The 23,229-nt window shown below is 56.6% G+C and overlaps 10 protein-coding genes across 20 annotated transcripts; 7 read left to right on the forward strand and 3 right to left on the reverse strand.

Annotated features, from left to right (window-relative positions):
* Positions 1-281: 281 nt before the first annotated feature.
* H310_13611 (hypothetical protein) lies at positions 282-1,869 on the forward strand (the record flags this gene model as incomplete). Its single annotated transcript, XM_008881164.1, has 2 exons — positions 282-609; positions 671-1,869. 2 exons carry the CDS (start codon positions 282-284, stop codon positions 1,630-1,632), a joined length of 1,290 nt encoding a protein of 429 aa, XP_008879386.1. The 3' UTR covers positions 1,633-1,869.
* A 116-nt stretch (positions 1,870-1,985) lies between these two features.
* Positions 1,986-3,772, forward strand: H310_13612 (hypothetical protein). Of its 10 annotated transcripts, XM_008881165.1 has the most exons (7): positions 1,986-2,095; positions 2,152-2,208; positions 2,315-2,384; positions 2,488-2,773; positions 2,851-2,911; positions 3,328-3,554; positions 3,605-3,772. In XM_008881165.1, the coding sequence occupies exons 1-7, from the start codon at positions 2,003-2,005 to the stop codon at positions 3,627-3,629; spliced, it is 819 nt and encodes a 272-aa protein (XP_008879387.1). In that variant the 5' UTR covers positions 1,986-2,002; the 3' UTR covers positions 3,630-3,772. The 10 variants fall into 10 exon arrangements, with proteins under 10 accessions (XP_008879387.1, XP_008879396.1, XP_008879390.1 ...); XM_008881174.1 differs by having other exon boundaries at positions 2,488-2,911; XM_008881168.1 differs by having other exon boundaries at positions 2,851-3,554.
* An 89-nt stretch (positions 3,773-3,861) lies between these two features.
* Positions 3,862-4,791, forward strand: H310_13613 (hypothetical protein). Its single transcript, XM_008881175.1, has one exon. It carries the CDS (start codon positions 4,262-4,264, stop codon positions 4,658-4,660), a length of 399 nt encoding a protein of 132 aa, XP_008879397.1. The 5' UTR covers positions 3,862-4,261; the 3' UTR covers positions 4,661-4,791.
* An 18-nt stretch (positions 4,792-4,809) lies between these two features.
* Positions 4,810-7,007, forward strand: H310_13614 (hypothetical protein). The gene is made up of 4 exons (XM_008881176.1): positions 4,810-5,451; positions 5,702-5,951; positions 6,199-6,482; positions 6,593-7,007. Exons 1-4 carry the CDS (start codon positions 4,861-4,863, stop codon positions 6,875-6,877), a joined length of 1,410 nt encoding a protein of 469 aa, XP_008879398.1. The 5' UTR covers positions 4,810-4,860; the 3' UTR covers positions 6,878-7,007.
* Positions 7,008-7,505: 498 nt separating this feature from the next.
* On the reverse strand, positions 7,506-9,100 carry H310_13615 (hypothetical protein). Its single transcript, XM_008881177.1, has 2 exons — positions 8,809-9,100; positions 7,506-8,707 (listed from the first exon to the last, which is right to left on the reverse strand). The coding sequence occupies exons 1-2, from the start codon at positions 9,094-9,096 to the stop codon at positions 7,580-7,582; spliced, it is 1,416 nt and encodes a 471-aa protein (XP_008879399.1). The 5' UTR covers positions 9,097-9,100; the 3' UTR covers positions 7,506-7,579.
* A 1,457-nt stretch (positions 9,101-10,557) lies between these two features.
* H310_13616 (hypothetical protein) lies at positions 10,558-13,003 on the forward strand. The gene is made up of 5 exons (XM_008881178.1): positions 10,558-10,814; positions 10,868-11,170; positions 11,224-11,473; positions 11,529-11,812; positions 12,378-13,003. The coding sequence occupies exons 1-5, from the start codon at positions 10,578-10,580 to the stop codon at positions 12,747-12,749; spliced, it is 1,446 nt and encodes a 481-aa protein (XP_008879400.1). The 5' UTR covers positions 10,558-10,577; the 3' UTR covers positions 12,750-13,003.
* Positions 13,004-13,261: 258 nt separating this feature from the next.
* H310_13617 (hypothetical protein) lies at positions 13,262-15,218 on the forward strand. Its single transcript, XM_008881179.1, has 2 exons — positions 13,262-13,543; positions 13,607-15,218. The coding sequence occupies exon 2, from the start codon at positions 13,782-13,784 to the stop codon at positions 14,466-14,468; it is 687 nt and encodes a 228-aa protein (XP_008879401.1). The 5' UTR covers positions 13,262-13,543; positions 13,607-13,781; the 3' UTR covers positions 14,469-15,218.
* H310_13618 (hypothetical protein) lies at positions 15,155-16,926 on the reverse strand. Its single transcript, XM_008881180.1, has one exon. The coding sequence runs from the start codon at positions 16,837-16,839 to the stop codon at positions 15,457-15,459; it is 1,383 nt and encodes a 460-aa protein (XP_008879402.1). The 5' UTR covers positions 16,840-16,926; the 3' UTR covers positions 15,155-15,456.
* Positions 16,927-17,697: 771 nt separating this feature from the next.
* Positions 17,698-19,129, reverse strand: H310_13619 (hypothetical protein). Its single transcript, XM_008881181.1, has one exon. It carries the CDS (start codon positions 19,118-19,120, stop codon positions 17,732-17,734), a length of 1,389 nt encoding a protein of 462 aa, XP_008879403.1. The 5' UTR covers positions 19,121-19,129; the 3' UTR covers positions 17,698-17,731.
* Positions 19,130-20,303: 1,174 nt separating this feature from the next.
* On the forward strand, positions 20,304-22,235 carry H310_13620. Of its 2 annotated transcripts, XM_008881183.1 has the most exons (7): positions 20,304-20,493; positions 20,550-20,883; positions 20,936-21,065; positions 21,113-21,311; positions 21,525-21,772; positions 21,827-21,862; positions 21,922-22,235. In XM_008881183.1, exons 1-7 carry the CDS (start codon positions 20,316-20,318, stop codon positions 22,036-22,038), a joined length of 1,242 nt encoding a protein of 413 aa, XP_008879405.1. In that variant the 5' UTR covers positions 20,304-20,315; the 3' UTR covers positions 22,039-22,235. The 2 variants fall into 2 exon arrangements, with proteins under 2 accessions (XP_008879405.1, XP_008879404.1); XM_008881182.1 differs by having other exon boundaries at positions 21,827-22,235.
* Positions 22,236-23,229: the final 994 nt, after the last annotated feature.

Here is a 23,229-nt window from a genome sequence, read left to right on the forward strand (position 1 = left end):
GACCTGTGCAGACGCACTTAGACCTTGTTCTCTGCCGCCATGGCGCCGACATCACGGTCGTGAGTTCGGCTGGTCGAGACAAAATTGAATTCCGTATAGACGCTGCGCTTACAATTTGCAAGATAATAAATTAAAAAATAGGTGCAAGGCCGCCGATTTTGTTGTCTCGGGAATCGAGTCCGTCGACCGACCCGTTGGTGCTGTGGCTCAACGGTGGTCCTGGCTGCTCGTCGCTCGGTGGGTTCTTCACCGAGCTGGGTCCGTTTGTCGTTCAGAGCGACATGAGCGTCAAGCGCAACCCGTACGCGTGGAACCGCAAGGCGAACATGGTGTTTCTCGATTCGCCGGCCGGCGTCGGGTTCAGCCAGCCTGTCCTGAACGCGTCCGACTATTATGACGACGTGACGGCGGCGCGGTCCCGCGAGTTTCTCGAGCGATTTCTCGCGCTGTACCCGCAGTACACGAATCGCGACTTTTACATCACGGGCGAGAGCTATGCCGGCATGTATATCCCGTTCTTGGTGCACCAACTCGTAACGGAGCCGGTGGCCGGCCTCCACTTGACCGGGTTCGCCATCGGCAACCCGTACACAGACCAAAAGATCGACGGTAAGGCCATGCGCGCTGTCAGCATGTAAACGTCGTGCTCAATGCGTGCGCGTTTGTGTAGACAGCTCGTACATGGACTACTACTACTCGCACGGGCTCATCTCGATCGAGACGTACGAGGCGGTGCAAAAGAATTGCAAGCCCGAGGAGCGGTGGCTGTGCCAGGATTATTACCCCGGTTGCTCGGACCTGTGCGCGGCGACGTACCGAGAGGCCGACTGGAGCATGGACGATGGCGACATGGACCTGTATTACATCTACGGCGACGTGTGCCGCCTTCAAAGCAACCAGACGCAAGCCCTCAAGTACCGCGGCAGCATTCGTCCGCTCACCCATCGCGGCGTCGTCGGTCCGTGCGCCGACACATTCACAAACGCGTACTTGAACTTGCCTGTTGTCCTCGAAGCCATCCATGTCGACAAGGGGCAGTCGTATGCCGACTGCAGCGATCCCGTCGGCGCCATGTATACGTCGAGCTTGACTGTGTTGGACAAGTACCCGGTGATTCTCAACGCTGGGTTGAAAGCGCTCATCTACAGCGGCGACGCGGACTCCGTCGTCAACTTTATTGGGACGCAGCGCTGGCTCGCCACCGACGTCGGCCTCAACTTGACTGCCACGGAGAAGTGGTCGAGTTGGTTTGGCCCGGACAAGCAGCTCGCGGGGTACACGGAAACCTACGGCAACGTGACGTTCAAAACGGTCAAAGGCGCGGGCCACATGGTCCCGGCGACGCGCCCCCTCCACGGCCTGTACATGTTTGAGTGCTTTTTGTACTCGAACCGCGCATGCACTGCGTTTGCGTACCCCAAGGATCCGTCCGAGTACTTGAGTGGCGCCGACTTGACTGCCCCAACGAAAGACGAAGGTGGTGTGATCGAAGGTGCCGTGTGGTGGTGGGTCGGGATCGCGGCCGCGGTCGCCGTCGGGATCGCTGTCTGTGTCGTCGTGTTCAAGTCCAAGACGAAGAAGACGCAGTATGTTGAGCTCACGGCAGGATCCAAGCCGACATATTCGACGTAGGCTTGTGGTCGCACCATCGTTTTGAATGTATTTCGTGGACAATGATGTCGTGGCGCTTCAATCGTTGGTGGTGGAGGAGGCTCAGTTCGCTCTTTCCAAAGTGTCCTTGCACCGCTGTCAGGGCAAGGTGCTGTGTCTTGCTCTGACTGCTGGTGCATCTCGCCTTGACCTGTGCAGACGCACTTAGACGTTGTTCTCTGCCGCCATGGCGCCGCCATCACGGTCGTGAGTTCGGCTGGTCGAGACAAAATTGAATTCCGTGTAGACGATCCGCTTACAAATTTCAAGATAATAAATTAAAAAATAGGTGCAAGGCCGCCGATTTCGTTGTCTCGGGAATCACAGTCGAATTTCACACGACGGCGGCACGATGGAACAAGCGCTGCGGATGAAGGAGAAAGGGAACGAGTGCTTTGCAAAGCAAAAGTACGCTTCCGCGATCGACTATTACACAGAAGCCATTGTACGTTGGCTGTGTGCATATGCTCGTCCGCGGCGACCTCTTTTGTGTCTGTGTAGTGCCTGCAGTCGAACGTTGCGGCATTCTACACCAACCGTGCGCTTTGCTACATTTACGTACGTGATGCTACTTCGTCTCTCTCGTAATCGTTCGTGTGTCGAGGTTCTCGTCCCTCTCACCTCCTATCGACTACACGCGACCGAACCAACGCATTGCTTGTAGCTAGAGAAGTGGGTTCCCGCTCAAACAGATTGCCGACGCGCCATCGAGATCGACGGGTCAAATGCCAAAGGTACCCACGTCGCCGTCCACGGGGTTCTTCTTTGCCGTGGACCGCGTGCCCATCGACGCATCAATCTGGACCACTCTACTCTGTTTCATCCGTGCGTGCATAGCGCACTACCTCTTGGGCAAGAGTTTGTGCCAAGATCACGAGTACGACGCCTCGATCGACGCCTACGAGAAAGCGCAGTCGGTGCTCGACGGACACCCATCCCAGCAAAAAGCTTCGTCGTTTGCGCAGGATGTGTTGGCGGGGTTGAGGCTCGCGAAAAAGCTCAAGTGGCAAGCCGCGCACGACGCTCAAAGGCGTCGCCACAACCAAGTGATGTCTTTATTCCAGACGATCGTCGACCAGTCCCGCACGCACGAGCTCAAGTGCTTGCCCGACGTAGACACAGCGTACGTTCCGCTGCTGCCGTCGTCATCACTTCGACTGGGCATGCCATGCAAGGACACGACCTCATGGACGACGATAGCCTGGTTCACAGCAACCACGACACCGTGTTGGCGCACATGATGGAGCTGTTGGAAATGCATGTACGTTTGCTGCACATCGTACCCATGTGCTTGGAATTTTGCATCGCGTTTGCCATCGCCGGCCGTGGTTGTCGACGCGCCACAGTCATGTGGAAGCGGCGGCACATTGGACCGTGGTTTCGTTGGACCGCAGTACGGGCTTGAATTCGCGTTGGGGGGCACCCGTTGAAGTACCTCTCGGCCACCGATCGTGGTCTTACTTGGCGCGGACGTGGCAGTGGCGATATTCGAAATGATGAAACGATGATGCACGACCAGGCAGTTTGTCACCAACGTTTGGATTTGGCAACGTTTTGTAGTGGCCGCGTCGACTCGGCGTCCCGTTGCCTGCTGTCGCTGCGCCAGTTTTCGTGCAGCGGCGTTTTGTCTGCAGGGGTGTGTGGTGGTGCCTCACGACGTGCCGTTGTCATGCGTAGCAATCGACCGAGTTGACCCAAGTGCCAGAGTCCTTTATTTGCCCGATTGGCATGGACATCATGGCGGACCCCGTGACGACTCCCAACGGTGTCAGCTACGAGCGCAAGTGGATTGAAGCGCACATTGCGCGGTCTCAGTTGGATCCGTTGACGAGAGAAGCCCTCCGCGTGCACCAGCTACGGCCGAACGTGTCGCTGCGCCACGCGATCGAGGACTTTTTGAACAAGTCGTGACAGCGCGCTTGGTTTTCGATGGTGGTCTCATTGATTCGTCTAGGAACCCATGGGCGTACGAGTACTAGGCGGGTCGTCGGCAGTTCGCGCGGCATCGAGATGATCCATGCAGCATGACACAGGTTGCAGTCGACCGCCGCGTCCATCATGTTCCTGTGCTGTGGATATGTCGCATATATATTTGACCAATCAATATCGATGTTTCATACGATTGGTAGAATATGCATCATTTTAGCCAATACGAATTTGTCCTTGCTGCAGCGTGAAATCTCGGCGACTCCCAGTGCAATCATCGAAGGAATTGCATCCACCACGCATTGGCACAAACCCTGGAACGACGCGCGTGGGTCGCTCGCTCTAGGCCAAGCGAGGAGCCCACCACAGGTCCTGAAAGGGTCCGCTTTCGACGCGACTCCCGCCCAGTTGAAAGCGTGTCACGTGCACCCTGACGACGTGTGCGCTTGGCCACACGGACAGCGCTTGAATCTCTCCCGTCGACGGCGGCACACGTAGTGCATGGAACGAGTGCCTCCTTCCAAACGACGAAAAGGTTTTGGACGAGATTCGAATTGTCACACGTGTCAAATGCCCCTACCGCCAAACGCATGACCGCGGGAACCGACCCACTACGCGGTCGAGGGTTTCACACAAGGGACGCCTGAGTAAAGTACAGCGTGCGGAAGCGCAACCGAGTGATGCGATGGGGCTGTCGGTGGGCGTCATGCTGGAAATTGCCTTGCGTTATCCTAGCAACGTACGCCGTTGGGTCGTACGGTGGCACGTTGGTGCTTTACAATCCCGCGCGCAACTCGCCACCTCGGGAACGCCGTCCAAAACGCCCCGCACCGTGTGCCTGTCTTCCCATCAACGCCTTGTGGTCGCGCAGCAAGCAGCACGACACCGCCACTCGTCGACGGATGTGAAAACTACATCCCATTGCCTGTCATGTGGTTGCTGTAACTCACCGCAGGACGGCCGTGGGCGACGACTGTCCTCTGCACGTGCCAATGTTGCACGCTCCATCGACACTAGCAGGCGAGGCAGCACCGAACTGGCAGATATCGTCGGGGCTGCAAGTGAGACTCGTACCATGCGGTAGCTCGTCCCGCCGACCCATCGCTGGAGCTCGTCGCAGCCACACGTTTCCTCGACGCGGGCCGAAGGTGGATGCTGGGTCGGTTCCGCAATTCAACCTGGCCGTTTGTAATTGTAAAAACGAGCACCTGTGAAACTTTATACTGTCGCCACTCCAAATCGGCAGATTCGCACTGGCAAGGTAGGTTGGCCGGTCGCACCGCCATGATGAGCCACGTCGCAACCTTCCGCGATGCGCCTGTGACGCAGGACATCACGCAGCCGATTCGCGCAACCAAGGCGATTCCAGCGGGACACCCGATCTTCCAAGAGGTGGCGCTCGTCGCGTCGACGTTTGGCGACTCGATGCACCCCGACTGTTGCGTGTGCGACCACCACGACGAGTACGACGACTGCGCTGAGCCCCAGAACGAACCGCCTACGAACGATGACGGCGGGTACACTCGCCCGCCCGTCGCCGTCGACGACGATGACGTCGAAACCATGAGCCCCCACGTGCTCGACTCGTTTGCCGCCCTCATGGCGCATTGCGACCGCGTGCCTGTCTTGAAGATGGTGGACGTTCGCAAGAACTTGTTCAAGCTCCTGCGTCTGCATGAGGTCAATGCTTCGCATCCGTCGCTCGCGTTGCTGCACACAGTCCCGATTGACACGGACGACTTTGCCGAGTACCACGACGCGGCCGCCAACCTCCGCGCGTCGTTTGGCGGCATTGTACCCACCACATTGGCCGACAACGACGTCGCTCATCTCATTGGCGTGCTCAACCACAAGTATTGTCACGCTCTTAACGAGGTACTGTCGCCCGTGGAACGAACGTGTGTATGGCAGCACCTTGAACGCGTTTTGCAATGATGGATTCGCTCGATATTGTTTGCTGGCTTGCTGACAAGCCGTTCGATCCAAGCATGCGCAGCGGCATGGCGCGGACCGTGGAGACGGACGGCCCCGTGTTGATACCCTGCGTGGAATTCGTGCGAGGGCAAATCGCTCGCACGTTGTTTTCTGTCCACACGTGGCTGTGAATCGACTTCTGCATGTGTAGATCGAAGGAAGCGGCGTGTTTGTGTACTCGAGTGTGCTGACCCACAGCTGTGTGCCCAACTGCAACTTGACGGTCACGGGCACGACGATTTGGATCACTGCGATTCAAGACATTGCGCCGGGTCAAGTGTTGACGGTCGATGCCGCCGATCTCTTCTACCGACCGCTCAACGAGCGCAAAGAGTGCCTCGCAGTCGACAAGATTACATGCACGTGCGACCTCTGCGAACTTCGCGCCCCCGACCTCGCCCGTACGTACACACGTCGTGTTGGCTTTCAAATGGTGGTGGCGTGTTGTTGCTGCGTTGGCTGATGGTCCAGTGGATGGTTGGTGCGATGGCGCGCGCGGGGTGCATCCGTGGCGCGGATGGCTTGGCTGTGTCTGCGGACGAACGTCGTTGTCGTGAAATCGGTGTGGTGTTGACCGTATTGGACTCGACTGGATGAACCTGCTCTCGTCAAGAAAACGACATGCCCATGCACCGGACGTCAACGTAGGGGCATTCAAGTGCCAAGCGTGCGCCGACGGCATCGTACACCCGACGGGGCACGTATACGCATGCACAACGTGCCGCGTCGAGTGGAGCGACGGTCAGATCCAAGACGCTGTGGCACAGGAAGATGCGATCGTTGAGACACTGGATGCGACGACGCTGGTCGAACTGGACGAGTTCATCGCGACGTCGTTGCTGCATCCATTTCACTACATCTTCTTTTGGGCGCTCGACGACCTGCACACAATGTGCGTCGACTCGAACGTGGACAACGTCGACTTGGCCAAGGTACGGCGGCGGGCCTTGATATTGCATGGCTGCGGTGGCGGGTTTGCGGCCCATTTGTGTGGTTGGTGGCGATTGTCTCGAGGGTGTTTCCAGCCTGTTTGTTTGCGTAGATCTATCGACGGCTCCTCGACTGCCTCAACTATACGCTGCCATACCCCCACGACGAAAAGGTGCAGCATTACGACCATTTGGCCCAAACGCTGGTCGCAATCGGGGACATTCCTGGCGCCACGGCCGCCTACGAAGCTGCGTACGCCATGTCGTGCTTGTGCAGCGGCAACGACTACGACGAGTCGCAGCTGTACTGGCGGCTCTCGACCAACACACCAACAACGAAAGAAGCGTTATTGCACGTGTACAAGCACAACGGCGATGACGGCGACGTGCGTCCATGATTGCGCGCGGGCAAACCAACCGAGTGGGTTTTCTCGCAGAAGTGGAAAATGTAGAAAACGCGTCGGCGCTTTGATTCCTTACATGTCAATCGTTTCGAGTGAATGGGACGTCATGCCACGTGTGCTGCTGCGGAGAACACGTCACAGGTCGTGTAGCACGACGGTTCCGAGGTGGCCTCGCCATGAGCCTCTATGACTGGCACACTAATGTGTTCGCGACGATGGACAGCGGTCGACCTGCGCACAACCTGGCAACTCGGCACTTTTTCGCATGCACCACATGCGTTGTTGGACACTGCCATTTGTTCGTTTGCAGCTATGGGGCAACGAGAAATGTTGTCGTGCGGTCGGGTCCATACAACCCTTTCAAAGCATGCAACTGATTCCTGGCGCGTTCTTCTTGGTTCAGTGCCCACCATCCGAGACTCCCCTCGGACGCACGCCGTCGTGTGCTATGTTTCATTCCGCTGTGCCATCCAATTCCCTCAGAAGCTGCGGCCATGTCATGTCCACCTGAAGTTCATGGAAGGTGGCGTACCCACAACACCGTGCGTCGCTCGTGCCTTGAAGATGGGACGTTTCACAAGTTTGAAATGTCCTCGTTTCCCTGAATTTCACACGTTTCAACTGTCCATAAACGTCACACGTTTCAACTGTCCATGACGACCACAATCGGGATAAGTATTATAAATCTATAGCAGCTTACTCTTCGTCGTCTTCCGGGACGACTTCGTACCCGTACGCGGCAGCCATCTCGTCGACCGTCGTGGGGGTGTTTTCCATGAGCCCCTTGAACATCACGGTTTCCTTGCACTGGGTACCAAACACGATCGCGCACACGTTGTACGCGTGGGTGTAGGCGACGGTGGCCTTGGGGATTTCGCCATTGCTGATGTGGGCTTGCGCCAGCGAGTTGTACAGCGACACCTTTTCCGAGTGGGGACGGGGAACGACGTACTCCAACGCATCGACAAGGCGGTAGAGCACGGACAGGGCTTGGTCTTCGGTCATTTGAACGTCGAGCACCGTGTCGTCGGTCAAGACTTCCATCGCCGAGTAAAAGATATAGTGGTACGGATGGAGCAGCGAGTCTTGGATGATCAAGTCCAGCTCGACAAAGTTGCTGGCTTCCAAGTCGGTCGTGAAGGTGGTTTCCTCCATCTCGGCGGCAGCCACGGTTTCCGCATCCCAGATCGCATGGCACTTGGTGCATTCAAACACTGCCTTGGTGGGGTGCACCAAGCCATCGCACCCACTCACTTGGCACTTGAACGCGCGGGTCTTGTCTGCTTCGACGCCCGAGCACACGCCGCACGTGCACACTTGGCCTTCTGCCGTCAATACTTCTAAACGCTCGGCAGCGCACATGTAGTGAGTGTTGAAGAAGTCGACCGTGATGGCTTCCCCGACAGCAATCGGGCGGATCGCAGTGATCCAAATCGCGTTCCCCGAGTCGGTGAAGTTGGCGTTCGGTTCGCAACTGTGCTTCAACTTGGACACGTGCAAGAACAGACCGGACCCGGAAATGTCATCCAACGGAATCGCATACTTGTTCAACACGCCGATGAGGCGGCCAACTTGGTCGTCCGACAACGATGCAGGGATGACGCCGGCATGGGCTTCACGCAGAGCCTTTGCCGCATCCAAACACGCCACGACGTCGTCAGCCAGCACGTCCATCGACAAGAAAGGCGACACCGCGGATTCGTTCGATTCGTACAAGTGAAACAACTTGAACAAGTTCTTGCGCACGTCGACAAGAGACAACGCTTCGTGGGGTTCGCACGTGTCCATGAGCTCGTCGAAATGTTCCACAACGTATGGGGAGACCTACACGTACGCAATAGCGTTAGGAGCATGACAGGATGGCACGTCCAGGAGGATCGAAACAAACGACCACTGTCAAACACATATTCAGATTGTGGTTGTACCGCAGTCAAGTCAACTTCGTCCAGTTCGTCAACTGGTTCATCGTCGCCGTCATCGGTGACCGCCGTGCATCCGGCGCAGTCGTCGTCTTCGCAGTGTTCGTCGTGGAACCCTTCTTCAGGCTCGACACCGCCGGCAGACGAGACGGTGGCGACTTCGGCAAAGATCACTTGGCCAGGAACATAGGCGTCTGCGGCCACAACGACCTTGGCGGCGTCAACCTTCAACGAAGCTTCCTCGAACGTCGGTGCGTCGAATTCCATGATGCGACGAGAAATGTAAAATACCATCAGATCGCCACAAACCAACAAATTCCACGAATGGTATAATGGCGGGCGGCTGGATTTGTACCCACCCAAATTTCAAAATTTCCCGCCTATTCCAAATCACAGCGAGATAAATTGTAAGGAACATCACCCGCCCACGGATATTCCGCGGATTGTTGAAGACTGCGGGAGACCGGTTCAATTCGATGTAATACAAAAATCAAGTATAAATTTCGAACAGGTTGACTGGATGCGACCCAATGCGACATGAAAAGAAGGCATTGCACAACAGGACCTGTTGCACGACAGTCGAGGATAAGTTGTCATTTTCCATTTTATATCGATTGCTTCGAGATGAATTATCCGGAAGAAACCGGAATTTTGGATGATACGACGAAAATCAGATCGACATGATATCATGGCATTCTTGGTCGTGTGCCTCCTCGTGGCGGGAAAGAGAGCGTGAGTATACCGTAAAGAAACCATAGGAATGAATCTGAACCATTCAAAGGCCGTGCTATTCTCTCTGACGCTTCTGGGCATGGCGCGTGTATCGCAAAGGTGTGCCAACACTGTGTCTCACAGAACGTCCTGCAAGCTCACCACGAGGAAGGGGTCGTTAGAATTGAACACCTCTTTTGGGTGAATCTGTGAGCTCGTATTTATTATCAAAGGTATTTTTTCTTTTCCCATGTAGCGTGGCACGAGTAGAATATTTACATCTTTGTTTTGAAAGGTTTTTCTTTTCAACTTACAGTTAAACGGAAGTCCAAAATAGTTGTAATTGTAACATACTCTGTGGTACCAGTAGTATAGAGTGTAGCACTAATGCCCGTCAGAACTAATGAGTTGGGTCCTCGTGGCCTTCTTGTTCAAGTTCCCCGTTGACGACGAGCACAGCGAGCCATGGGATGAAAGCCAAGCGTAAGCCATTGCCGTGCAGTGGACCGAGTTTGCGATTGCGGCGGAACAAGAAAAGAACGCAGACTCGTCGCGCTTCAGGATGCTGACCAATGGCGTCAAGACAATTTTAAGTACTGGCCCGAGCAGCGGTAGATCGTAATCCAGCTTTTTCAGGTGGCGACGTCGAGTGCCAAGTCAGAGCAGCACTCTCCACCATTGGCTCTCTACATTCCAAGCTTCGAAACCGCCTGACCTCAAAGAACGTCGACAAGCGCACTCTTATCAAAACCAACGCGCCAGTGTTCTACATCCTGCACGACGAGGCCGAAGATGATCGATCCATCGCGAATCTGTGAGTAGGGGAGTGAGGCGGAATAGAATGCACATTACAGCCTTAGGGTTTCTTGCGTCAAGTTGAGATTGTCCTGCGTTTAACCTATGACGTTGGTTGCTATACATTTGTGCAAATATTTATCATGAACAACGTTTTAATTATTGCTGGCCTGATAAATGCAATTTTACTACCTTCTGTGTTTCTACGACTACCTCTAATATTTTATTGCTTCTTGTGTGCAATTACCAGGTGAACCAACTGTGGCATCATGACCCTTCCGACAGACGCGCTCGCTGTGCCAGAGGCTCCGATCTCGTGCGACTTGTCCAAGCCTTTGGTGGCGACCGAGTCATTGCGTGAAGGCCAGGTGATCTTCTATGAGACGGCGTTCGTTTCGTCGACTGGGCCAACTCTCCTCGAGGGGCATCACGAAGAGGTGTGCGACGACGAAGAGTGTGAAGGTTGCGTCGAGGTGTCCAACCTGGACGAAAACGAAATGCATCAGGTGAGCATGCGTGCATCGACGTCGTGTGGATTGACTCTGTCGGTCTTGTGCAGGTCAGCGACGACGTCGTGGACGATTTTGATGCGCTGATGACGTATTGTGAGACCAAGGAGGCATTGGAGGCCGTCGACGTGCACAAAAACTTGTTCAAGCTCTTGCATCTCTACGAACTAGACTCCACAAGTCTTCGGGATTTGCTCCATCTCCCCGTGGCGGACGATCCAGTCCCGTCCTTTCTCGACGCCGCCATCGGCCTCCGTGCCGCACACCCCAATGTTGTGCCGCTTGGTTTGTCCGAGAACGATCTTGCCCATCTCATTGGTGTCGTCAACAAGTATAGCATCCCGCTTGACGAGGTCGCTCTTTCTTCACTCTGATGCTGTCGAAGTTCACACGACGTCATGCATAGATAGACAGCACGGGTCTGTTCCTTTACGTGTCGCAGCTTCAGCACAGTTGCTTGCCAAATGCGTGCTTTACGGATGCAGGGGACTCGTTGTGGGTCACCGCAATCGCGCCGATTGCGGCAGGTGAAGCGGTGACGGTGGATTTTTACAACTTTTACTACCAGCCGTGGATGGAGCGGCAAGCTGTGCTCGCCGATGCGAAGTGTATCTGCCACTGTGACCTGTGCCTCGGCCACTTGCCCGACAAGACTCGTACGTTCGACTGCGGCGTTTTGTCGCTATCTGACGAGAGCGGGGTGTCTGGCAGGCGCGTTCAAGTGTGTGTCTTGTGCGAATGGCATAGTCCATCCGACAAAAGATGTGTTTGCTTGCGCTTCGTGTGGCGCTGTGTGGGACAACGAGCTCGTGCACAAAGCGACTGGTGAGGAAGCCACTCTGATGGAGGAACTGGAAGTCTTTACGGCGGCGTCGCTCCGCCAGATCATGGACGCGTCCATGCTCCACGCATACCACCACATTTTCTACACGACGTGCTCGACCTTGATGAGCGAAAGCATCGACGAAACCCTCACACCTGAACAAGCCCTGGTGGTACGTCAATTTTGTGAAGGAATATGATGCAATGGAGGGTTGCTACGTGTTTGAATGCCGGGGATGTGCTGGAATGCATGGCTGTTGAGTCGTGCCCACCACCCCACATTGAGTTATGCTGTTTTGTTGTATTTCGTCGAATGCGCAGATTGCGAGTTGAATTGCGACCACCCATCTATCCCCGCATGACAATTCTTTCCTTGTACATGATATTGTGTGTTGTTGGGACCGATCCGAGCGGCAGGGATTTCGTATTCGACGCATCGGTTTCTCGGACATTCGAATGCTATCTTGAGCTGGGGACGCAGGATTCCAACCAGAACGACCAAGTGATGGCGCTCCTGGCGACGACAATTGCAGTAAAATCCTCGCGACCCAACGCATGGTTGGATGGAAAAATTTTCTTTCGTGCATGGCCTCAGTATAAACCCTCTTTCTCGTGGTGATGTTTGAATGTCTCGAGTTTTTCTTGAGTTGCTGCATGGTCTTGGGCATTCGTTTCGACATCCTGCGAGGCGACTGTGCAAAGGAATCGGCGCTAGGTGACGTGTGTTGCATGTTGTAGGTGTACCAGGAATTGCTAAACAGTCTCAACTATGTTGTGACGTATCCCCACGCGTCCAAGTTGCAGCTGCTCAACCTGATGGCTCAAACGTGCGTGGGCCTGGGGCGCATTGACACGGCCAAGATGCATTACGAAGCTGCGCACGCCATGAGCTGTCGTGTGTTTGGGTCAACGTGCGGCGAGTCGAAGATGTTTTTGGAGCTGGCGGAGAATACCCCCACGACGGTCGATGAAATGGCGGCTTTGTACGGCTTTGAAGACGATGACGACGAAGTGGATGACGACGACCGAGACAACGAAAACGATGAAGAGAGCCCCGACCCGTTGGACCGTGCGCAATCGTCGCACAGCACCATTGGCAACGTGTGGTAGGAGAGTTCAATGGAACCATGTCAGGTCCAACGGATTGCATCGGAAGTGCAGACGCGTCCCTGGTTGATTTTTTTTGCCGCACGATCATGCCGACCATTTGATATGCCCTCTCAGTGTAAGATCAATCAAGTGTTTATCGAGTGGTCGGCATGAGCCCCGTGCGACAAAAACCTGTTTGTGGTGCATGGATGGCGCGCGCGTTGGTCGTTAGCCGTGGCACTGTGGCTAGCGGACGATTGCTTGAGGAAATCTCGGCCGTGCCACGCAATCGACTTCATGCATCTCCAAGACGGATGCTTCGCGACCAGCAGGTGGAATCGTCGACGCGAGTGCACGAAGCGCCATCTTTGTCAACTTTACCTGCGCCAAGATGGCGGTCGTTTTCGCCGCATGGACAGGGAACCCGAGCACGAGCTGCATGGTCGACAAGCGTTGGGCACGTTGATCGTCAGTTCTCAACGTGCCTCCCCCGTTGCCACTTGGCACACGATCTTGGTTCCAACTTAAAGTCTCCTCGCCCCATGTTGCAACGACCACAGGAAAAGCCCCATTCTGCGCACGGCGCACATGCGGCACGACATGCTTATCGACGCAATGACAGGTTGCGCCTTGGGCTCAGTTTGAGCTCTACCCATTGGAATGCCAACATGCGGTCGCACTCCCTACCTGACGCAAACGACCTTGAAGTCGTTCGACGTCTCGGCAAGCAACGCAGCACAACCTCCCCGCCAGCGCTCGTAGGGGAGCTTGCCCTAGCTTCCTTTGTCCACTTTGCAAACGTCATGGAGGTCCAGGTGCGTTCGAAGGCGCTCCTTCATGTGTGCACCTTCTTCGTCAAGCTCACGTGTCCTGAACAGTCCACAAATTTTCCCATGGTCGGCCACGTTTCACAGCCAGCTAGGTGACAAAAAAAACAAGGAGACATGCCAAGCCAGGGCGCCAGGACTCTTCAGTCACGCGCTGACGCACGCCACGAACAATCGCTCGGCAACCACACATCGCTCTGGTTTTGCCGGTTGACCACCAACGACGATGCGATCGAGAACGCTGATCTCATGTTTCACCAGTGCAAGCACTCGTCGCGCACTGCTGCGCTGGAAGCCATGGACAAGTTATCGATGGTGCTGCGTCCCGAGGCGCGACGACAATCAAAGCCGACGTAGTGTGCTTGAAGTGGGCTTGTCCATCGACCGGAACGCTCGCGTCGACATGCGCGCTCGGTTGTTGTCGAAGCCGTTCAAGCATGGTGCGCATCACCCACTGCGACAACTCGAGCGACAACGACCGGCCTTTCAACTTCATGCAGAACCAAGTAGGAGTTTATGCCGTGAGATCGCAACACGCCTTCATTGGAATCGTGGCCGGAAGGCCGGTGGCGACGGCTCCGCGCGCAGACGCCCGTGTGCCACGAAGCCGCCGACACACCAGCGGCGGCCGTCTTCGATACAGCAGTCGGTACATTTTGGGACCACCAACCGCCGGCGACATGCCAAGGATGGGAAGCGGGCGTTCAACCTCGGGTTTCTTGAGAGCGAGATGCAGCCTTTTTCGTGGCGATCGCTGCTTGACCAAGTCTTCTCCATTCTCGTGATGATCGTGGGCATGAACGACTCTGTTGTACCCATTGAATTGCATGACGCAAACGTCAGCGAGGCGGGCCACGCACTGGCACTACTCGGGGCTGCTTGGATGTTCTGCCCGCGCAACTGTATCCTCTAGCGCGCTTGTACCATGCTGAATTGTCGTGCTGCGCCGTCGAGACATCGCACGACCCCACACGACCTGTTGCGCCAAGCGCTCCAAGACAACACCGCGTTTCACGGTCCGAGCCATCATTCGCGCGCTCGCCTTCGTCAAAGCTCACGAGAATCCTGTGTAGGGCTGCATGGAACGTGTTGTCCTATGGAGGGGAAGGCGACGTACGTCGTTTCCTTGGATCGACTTGGAACGAGCCGCTTCAAATTTGACTCGACACCATGAGCGAGGCGTGCTGTATTTGCTGCAGAACGTGCATGCCTACGTGACTCTCAAACAAGTCGACAGCTCATATCTCTCGACATTACAACATGGTCATGCTCTCGTCAAGCTCCCCGTCGTTGGTAGTGGCGAGTGTGCGCATTTCCCAACAGCAGCAGCAACGGGGTCAGTGGAAGGAAGGCGACGTCGGAATCGAGGACACGGGAGGGATGGGAAGCGCGCGCGACCACGTCGTTCAACTGCACGAACGATGGTCGATGGAAAACCACGGCATGGCGCTCCACTACCATGGCCGCGTCCACATTCTCGCGTGGGACGAGAATTCTATCGTCCAGTGCACACTCGAGCTGTCGGCGCACTCCACTGAGACGGCTGCGGATATCTCCATACACGTTGAAGCTCTTGGCATCGCATCCCCTTGGCATACAATCGAGTTGGCCGTTTGTGGCTGGAACCGTTCTGTTACGTTGACGGCTTCGTCGCCACCGCAACCCAGACGGCCAGCAGTGACGACGCGCACCGTGTCCGCTGTGCCGCCCGGACGCAGGCCGAATCAAAGCCGTGGACAACGGACTCGGCCATCGCGACGTCAAGTGTAGACAACGCAAGAATGGGAGGCGGCACTTCTTAATTTATCGGGATTTGGGGATGATGGCGGCGAGCCCTTTTTTCCATTCGAAAGGACGCGTGCACGCAACACACACACTGTCCGTGGTCGATGGCGACTTGCTTATTCGTCGTCGTCGTTGTCATCAAAGCCATAGGCGGCGGCGATTTCGTCGGCGTTGGTCGGGGTGTGGTCCATCAAGTTCTTGAAGAGCATCGTGGTCTTGCTGTCTGGGCCAAATACCATCACGCACATGTGGTACGCGTTGGTGTAGGCGTCAGTGGCGTTGGAAATGCGGCCGGCTTCGACCTGGGCCTGCGCGATGGCATCGTATACAGACACTTTTTCCGAATGCGCAAACGGGACGACGTAGTCGAGCGCTTCCGCTTGCGCGTTCATGAGGACCATCGCTTGATCTTCCGTCATGTTTTGGTCGGCGACTTGGTCTTCCAAGAGGACTTCGAGCGCCGAGTAGAAAATGTGGTGGAAGCGGTGGAGCGGCGACTGTTGCACGAGCACCAGGAGCTGGTCGACGCTGTCGATTTCGAGCTCCTTCATCAACGTTTCCTCGACGGCGACCGCGGCCGCGATCGTCGCGGCGTCCCACGCGGCATGGCACGTCATGCACTCGTACACGTTGTTGGTCGGGTGAACGATGCCTTCCGTGCAGCCGGCAGCCTGGCATTTGAAGCTGCGCGTGAGGTCTGGGGCGGTCCCCGTGCACACAGCGCACGAGCACACATGACCTTCCTCGGCGAGAACTTCTTTTCGCTCGGCCAGGCACATGTAGTGCGTGTCGAAGAAGTCGACGGTGATTTCTTCGCCCACCGCGATGGGTTGGATGGCCGTGACCCAGATCGCGTCGCCCGAGTCCGTGTAGGAAGCGTTGGGGCGGCAGCTGTGCTTGAGCTTGGACACAAAGAAAAACAGGCCCGACCCGCCAATGTCTTCCAGGGGAATGCTATGCTTGTGGAGGACGCCGATGAGGTGGGCAACCTGGTCGTCGGTGAGGCTGGCCGGGATGACTGCCGGGTGGGCTTCGCGGAGGGCTCTGGCCGCATCCAACGTTGCCGGAATGTCGGCTGCCACCACGTCCAACGACAGGAACGTGTCGCCCGCCTTGGCGTCAACGTCAATTAAGTGGAAGCACTTGAACAAGTTCTTGCGCACTTCGGACGACGCGAGCGCTTCGAACGCTTCGCACGCCGCCGTGAGGTCGGCAAAGTGCTCGACGACGTAAGCGCTGACTTCGTCGTGTTCCGATTCGTCCAACGTGTCTTCGATGGCCGCATCGTCCTCGTCGATGGCAGCACACCCGTCGCAGTCTTCGTCATCGCAGTCCTCCTCATGGAACCCTTCCTCGGGCTCCATGCCACCCGCCGACGCGACCGTGGCGGCCTCGGCAAAGATGACTTGGCCTGCCGACAGCGCCGCCGTGGCCACGATCGGCTTGGCCATGTCCTGGGACACAAGGGCTTCCACAAACGTCGGGGCGTCGAATTCCATCGGAGGGCGGGGGGGCGGTCGCCGCGTTGAAAGATATCGCAAAATGAAAAGCCAACGCACCCGAGCAGCCCGCCGTCGACATCGCAGCCAACCGATCCACTTCAACATTGGGCATGGGCGGCTCTGCCACGTCGACCCGCCCACGTCCGTCGGTCCAGATTCGGCTGTGGTCGCGCTAATTTGACCGGTTGGGCGCCAGCACCTCGTCGCGGCGCGATGGCACCACCAGGACATGCCTACGTTCAAGATGCTGGCAACGAAGCCAGCCACTGTGATTGTTGTGCCTCGAGTGCGATGGTCCGCGCGTGTGCCAGCAGCGCGCCATGACGGGTTTCCAGTGGCCTGGAATGTGAATCTTGGCCAGGGTCTGTAGAGGTGCTCCATGGATGCAGCCGCCCATGACTTTGTTACCGCACCATCCTTCCAATCTCCCCCGATTTGGCTGGTGTCAACGAAAGAGAGGGTCTGTCATGTGGTGGTTGTGCAGACCACGGCGACTCGGTGTGCTCGTGGTGGCGAGCGAGCGTGCACAGCTGCACCAGAGGTACGTATCAGCGGGACCAAGCACGACGGGGTGGAGGCAGCAGATGTAGCCTGGTGGCGAGGTCGGCTTGCACACGGTTGAAATGTCCTCTCGACTTGCACAAACACCATTAGGTATGCACGGCAGAGACACCCGGCAGGACCGCAATCGCATCGCGCGGAATTGGCCCCCGACGCCGCCGATCAGAGATGCGTGTGCATCTGCATCATCGCACGATTGGATTCGCTCGAATGCTGCTCGTTCGGACCTGGCGGACACGAAAACTCTGGTTGCTCAAGGGTGTGCGCATGACATATCACAGCCTTGCCACAGCATGTGCGGAAGAAATATGGGAGCTAAGTTATGTCGTTACGCGAAATCGTGTGGGTCATCGATCCATTCGAGGCCGTACGCGGCGGGGATCTCGTCCACGGACTTGGGGGTGTTGCTGGCGAGGGTGGCAAAGAGTTGAGTCGTTTTGCTGTCGCTGCCAAACACGACGTGGCACACGGCAAGCGCACATGCGTACGCGTCGGCTGCCTTGGCAATGTCGCCGAGCGCAATGTGCGCCTGCGCAATCGAATCGTACAGCGACACCTTTTCCGAATGCGCAAACGGCACGACGTAGTTGAGGGCGTCGATTTGTCGCGTCAGTATCGAGAGCGCGACGTCGTCCGAGATGTCGACCACGTTTTCTTCCGACAAGACTTGCATGACCGTGTAAAAGATGTGGTGGTACAAGTGCAGCTTGGACGATTTCAAGATCGCGTCGAGTTGGCCAAAGTTCTCGGTGTTGTCCAGGTCGGACGTGAGCGCCTTCTCTTCGGCCTCGGCGGCCGCGATCGTCGCGTCGGTCCAAGTTGCATGGCACTTGGTGCACTCAAACACAGCGTTGGTCGGGTGAACGATGCCGTCGCAGCCGGCGACTTGGCACCGGAACGACCGCGACTTGTCCGGAGCGGTGCCATTGCATACGCTGCACCCACACGGAGGTTCGCCTTCTTCTTGAAAGACTTGGGCGCGGTCGGCCACTGTCATGTAGAACGAGTCGAAAAAGTCGACCGTGATGGCGTCGCCCACCGCGATCGGGCGGATCGCTGTGACATAGATGGCGTCGCCCGAGTCCGTGTATGCTGCGTTCGGCTCGCAACTGTGTTTGAGTTTTGGCACGACCACAAACAAACCGACGGCATCGACTTCCTCCAGCGGAATGCTGTGCTTGTTCAGAACCGCGATGACGTGGGCGACTTGATCGTCCGACAGCACGGAAGGGATGAGGCCGGCGTGGCTGGCACGCAGTGCCTTGGCCGCATCCATGCTCGCCGACAAATGGTGGTTGGCACTCACGTCCAGTGCGAGCAAGGACGTGATAAGTGGCGACGACACGTCGTTGGCTGCCATGTGCAAGAGCTTGAATAGCGTTTTCCGCTTGTCTACGCTGGTCAACGCAGCGAGAGAGTCACACGTAGCCCCGAGAGCGTCGTAATGCTCGGCCACATACGGGCTCACGGCTGCTAAGTCGTCGGCATCCAGTTGGGTGCCGTCGTGCTCGTTATCGACCTCGCAGCACCCGCCGCAATCGTCGTCGTCGCAATCGGGCTCGTGCGATTCATCGTCGCTGTAGCCGCCGGCCGATACGATCGACGCGACTTCGGCAAAGATGACCTGGCCTGGAGCCAGCGCGGCGGTGGCCACGATCGGCTTGGACAGGTCGTGCGATAGCACAGACGTGGCAAACGTTGGCGCGTCGAACTCCATCGCGTGTCGGGTCAAAGAAAAGTGAACTCCCAGCCAAGATCGTCCCGACCTTTACCAAAACGACTGGCGGGAGCCACCACGTCAAAATAGATGGGCTTATTTGAACCGACGTGGCCCATACGTGGCACGTTCTGGTGCAAGGACTCGGTCCTGCCGAGAATGGCGGCATCTCTGCCTCCATGGCGCATCCACTCTGCCTGCTGGCTGCTTTGAGCGTATTTCTGCTGGTGCGTTGCTCTGCGGCAGAGACGCAGAGCAAGCGCAGGCGACTTGGCAATCGATTTGTAGGGACGATCTTGTCCAGTTCAACCACTGCACCGTCTTGTTCGTGGTTTGCATGTCACCGACGGCGCACAACTCCACTCTGTACCTCCCACCCACGGTGGTCGACTTGATTGGCCTCGTAGCTCTGCTGCAAAGTTGTCCCCCACCATTTGGCCTTGGCCCGAGCTTCGTTCGTATCGACTCTGTGGATGGCTTGACGAGCATCGACTGTGTGTGCAGTATCGTCGTCGACGTATACGTCCCGTGGACATTGCGCCGCCGACGCAGTGCACATGGTCCTCGTGCCACGACAGATAACGTCGATGAACTCGATCAAATCCTTCAAGTGTCCTAGTACGACGGAGGCAATGCCGGTGCGAGCGACCTGCGGGCGTCATTCCGAATCGACTGCGATCGCCCTGTGCAAACATAGGCGCAGGTCCGCCAACGGGTTTCGACGTTTGAGGTTTCCGGGGCCACAACAACATGGTCGTGGAGACCTTGTCGGAGGTTGGAATGGAATGGCGACGTCGACAAGGACACAGCACTACTGTCGATGCAGCTCTGCCATGTTCGAATGAAGGTACGGAGTACGCCGCCATTGAAATGGATGGACGACCCGTTTGCTTGGATCGGAACGCGTCCTTCGCCCCTCGATGAGACACTGAGTACATTCAATGGAATGTCTCGACGAAGTTGAGCATGCCGGCAATTGTTGCCGCGGGTTCCTTCACCCTTTTCCTCGGGCTTTCCCGATGCACTGCGAGATGTGCATTCGACTCTGGCGTAGCGCGGACAGAGTGCGGCATGCGGACGACGTCGTGCTCATGGGGGCGACGTGCTCAAATTGCCGGTGGCACCGAAATTGTGAAAAATTGATCAAATATTGCTATTTTTGGTGTTTTTATACAATTGCTCTCAACAATTCGACATGACAGCGACGATGGACATTGCCGCGTTCTTTGGCGGCCTCCGTGCAACGCGCCACGAGCTCCACGCGCACCCCGAAGTGAGTTTCCAGGAGTTTAAAACTCAAGAGCGCCTGGAAGCGTATTTGGTGAACGAGTCCCGCATCCCCAAGGACAACATCACACGCGTCGCGACGACCGGTGGGTGGAATCTCTCGTGGGCGATGGTTGAACGTCACCACGCCGGTGTGAAATAGGCCTTGTTGTGGACATCCACGGTCCCACGGATGGAGACAAGACGACTTCGTTGACGTGCATCGCGTTTCGTGCCGATATGGATGGTTTGCCGATGACTGAGGCGAACCCGCGCTTGCCGTACAAGTCGACAGCCGTGCAATGCGCTCACATGTGCGGTCACGATGGGCACATGGCGACTCTGTTGGGGTTTGCAACGCTCGTACAGTCCCACCGCCACTTGCTCCCGCCACACACGACGGTGCGATTGTTGTTTCAGCCTGCTGAGGAAGGCCACTTTGGAGCCCCCGCCATGATCCAGGATGGGTGCCTGGACGGCGTGGACGAAATCTACGGGTCCTATTACGTCGCGAATGTGTCGGCGACGGCATGCTGACGACTCGATTAGGTACCACAACATCCCGTATCCCGTGGGCGAAATCCGCGTGAAGGCGGGGCCGATGATGTCGCATTCCGCTCGGTTTTCGATCAAAATTCGCGGTCCCGGCGGCCACGGATCGGCTCCGCACCAAACGCAGGTGCAGTTTTCGGGCACGTGGCGTTTTATTTTTCACATCGAGTTGAGGATCCGATTGTGGCGGCGGGGCACATCATTGTCGCGATGCAATCCATTTTGAGCCGCAACGTTGCTGCTCATGACAGCGGCGTGCTCTCCATCACCCAAGTTCACGGCGGCGAAGCCGACAACGTCATTCCATCCGTCGTCACGTTGTCTGGCACGTTGCGTGATTTTTCGCCGGCCGTGTCGGCCCTCATGCAGAAACGTACGTGATTGCTCGGAATGGCATGGCTCGACGGCGGCGCGTTCGCTTGGACGCCGCTCTGTTTTTCGTGCGTGCATGGCCAGCGCAGCCACGGCGCTCGATGGTGTGCTTGGTGTGTATTGGGTTGTGTGTTTGGATATCCTGCTTCGTGTGAGCTGCGCCGATTCCGATCGGACGACACTGCGTTGGAGAGGTCACCGAGACTTTTTGCAGGCATGGCCGAGATTGTCGAGCACACGTCCAAAGCGTACAATGTCGAGGGGGCGATTTCGTTCAAGGATGGGTATCCAGTAGTGGTCAATGCGTCGGCGCAGGCGGACATTGTGACGAAGGTGGCGCAAAAGGTCGTGGGGTCGGCAAAAGTGACCGCGGATGGCCTTCCCCTTTGCGCGTCCGAGGATTTTGCCTATTATTTGCAAACGATTCCAGGCTGCTTTTACTTTGTTGGAACAAACGACACGGTAATTGTCGCTGAGATGATCCCATGTCGTATTGGAATCTCAAGTTGGCCCTAGGCGCAAAGCCAAAATCGATCCGTCCACAGCGACACGGTCGGTCTTCTCGCCGCGATGCGCGATCACGTCCTGACAACGTGTTGTTGGTTGTGTAGTACGACTTCAACGACGATATTTTGCCCGTCGCTGTGCGCATGTTTGTCGAGGTCTTGCAACATCGCTTCAACTGCACGTTGTTTTCCGACCACGAACTGCAAGCGTGGACGCAATAAAGGATGGCCGCATCGTCTCAAGCTTCTCGTGGACAAGCTCCGGCAGCGCGAAACCTGACGAATACTTTATAATCGATCAAGAAGTGCTCCATCAACCCTCGCTGCACGTCGACCATCCCGCCCCCTTTTTCAACTTGTGCTCACTGTGTGTGGCATGTTTGGCAATCCAGCAAATGCATTCCGTCCGACGTGGCGCCATGCTCGCACGTCGCCGTGGGCGTTGAGCGTTCGTGGTGCTCATGGCAAGCTTTCCTCATCGCATCCGCTGCGGCCACTGCTACTTTGGTCTCGGCACTCTGGTCGCATGTGACCTTTGCACACATGTACTCCCCCCCAAATTTGATTTCGTGCCTAAATTTGATGAATCAAGTTTTCAAGAGAATCAAATATTAGAGGTACACCCAGAGTGGGATGATGACGTTACCACGATTCGTTCGAACCAGAAAAAAGACACGAATCGTCGTAGCACACGTCGGGACGGTCGGTTCGAGCAGCGGGCGCAGCACTGCCGAAAAGCATTGCGGCTATCGTGCAGCTCCTCCAACGCAAGGCCAACGGCAAGTTTGAGCGCAGCGTCGTCAACGCAACCGCAGACTCCATGGGCATCCGTCGTGCAACCATTGCTTCGGCATCGGGCACACCAGCGCGGTACTTTGCAATCATCCAAACGTGGCCGGGTTGGGCGAAAGCCGACCTGCACGCCAGGCGAGATCACGGAGTTTGTGCGAAACATGCCGGACGCAGCGCTCCACCACGCCCGAGATTACTGAAGCCACCGGCCAGTCTTTTGGGAATCTCCACCGCAGCTTTCGAAAGGAACGCCCCAACCTTGATAGACAGGCCGGTGACTTCAGCAATCTCGTGCATGGTGGCGCGTCGCCTCTCTGGCATGTGGCGCACTAGCTCTGTGATCTCGGCTTGCGTGTTGGTGATATACCGCAAGGTCGCAGAGGGCGTGATGCATTCATTGCACCACATCCGTTTTTTCCCACTTATTTCAAACTGCACACTCGAAATATTTGGAAAACCAACTCGATTGGCTAAAAGTACTCAAAATTCACAACTTTTGCCACATTTGATTGGCTGTTCAGTGGTGCATGAAGCTGAGATGGGCCTTTTATGTCGACTGGATCGGCTGATGCCACCAGTACGACACCGACCGTTTCGCTCGCGAAGGGCACTGATATAAGC

The sequence above is a fragment of the Aphanomyces invadans genome (assembly GCF_000520115.1).
Source record: "Aphanomyces invadans strain NJM9701 unplaced genomic scaffold supercont1.54, whole genome shotgun sequence".
Classification (NCBI taxonomy): Eukaryota; Oomycota; class Saprolegniomycetes; order Saprolegniales; family Verrucalvaceae; genus Aphanomyces; species Aphanomyces invadans.

Bases quoted from the DNA above. Each gene is read 5' to 3' on its own strand.
- H310_13612 (XM_008881165.1), top strand. From the start codon at position 2,003: ATGGAACAAGCGCTGCGGATGAAGGAGAAAGGGAACGAGTGCTTTGCA. The intron at 2,385-2,487 runs GTACCCACGTCG...GTGCGTGCATAG, and splicing joins CGACGGGTCAAATGCCAAAG to CGCACTACCTCTTGGGCAAG. The intron at 3,555-3,604 runs GTCGTGACAGCG...TGATTCGTCTAG, and splicing joins ATCGAGGACTTTTTGAACAA to GAACCCATGGGCGTACGAGT.
- H310_13613 (XM_008881175.1), top strand. From the start codon at position 4,262: ATGGGGCTGTCGGTGGGCGTCATGCTGGAAATTGCCTTGCGTTATCCT.
- H310_13614 (XM_008881176.1), top strand. From the start codon at position 4,861: ATGATGAGCCACGTCGCAACCTTCCGCGATGCGCCTGTGACGCAGGAC. The intron at 5,952-6,198 runs GTACGTACACAC...ACGTCAACGTAG, and splicing joins TCGCGCCCCCGACCTCGCCC to GGGCATTCAAGTGCCAAGCG. The intron at 6,483-6,592 runs GTACGGCGGCGG...TTGTTTGCGTAG, and splicing joins ACAACGTCGACTTGGCCAAG to ATCTATCGACGGCTCCTCGA.
- H310_13615 (XM_008881177.1), bottom strand. From the start codon at position 9,096: ATGGTATTTTACATTTCTCGTCGCATCATGGAATTCGACGCACCGACG. The intron at 8,708-8,808 runs GTACAACCACAA...GCGTACGTGTAG, and splicing joins ACGAAGTTGACTTGACTGCG to GTCTCCCCATACGTTGTGGA.
- H310_13616 (XM_008881178.1), top strand. From the start codon at position 10,578: ATGACCCTTCCGACAGACGCGCTCGCTGTGCCAGAGGCTCCGATCTCG. The intron at 10,815-10,867 runs GTGAGCATGCGT...GGTCTTGTGCAG, and splicing joins ACGAAAACGAAATGCATCAG to GTCAGCGACGACGTCGTGGA. The intron at 11,171-11,223 runs GTCGCTCTTTCT...CGTCATGCATAG, and splicing joins ATAGCATCCCGCTTGACGAG to ATAGACAGCACGGGTCTGTT.
- H310_13617 (XM_008881179.1), top strand. From the start codon at position 13,782: ATGCGATCGAGAACGCTGATCTCATGTTTCACCAGTGCAAGCACTCGT.
- H310_13618 (XM_008881180.1), bottom strand. From the start codon at position 16,839: ATGGAATTCGACGCCCCGACGTTTGTGGAAGCCCTTGTGTCCCAGGAC.
- H310_13619 (XM_008881181.1), bottom strand. From the start codon at position 19,120: ATGGAGTTCGACGCGCCAACGTTTGCCACGTCTGTGCTATCGCACGAC.
- H310_13620 (XM_008881182.1), top strand. From the start codon at position 20,316: ATGACAGCGACGATGGACATTGCCGCGTTCTTTGGCGGCCTCCGTGCA. The intron at 21,312-21,524 runs GTACGTGATTGC...GACTTTTTGCAG, and splicing joins GTCGGCCCTCATGCAGAAAC to GCATGGCCGAGATTGTCGAG. The intron at 21,773-21,826 runs GTAATTGTCGCT...AGTTGGCCCTAG, and splicing joins TTGTTGGAACAAACGACACG to GCGCAAAGCCAAAATCGATC.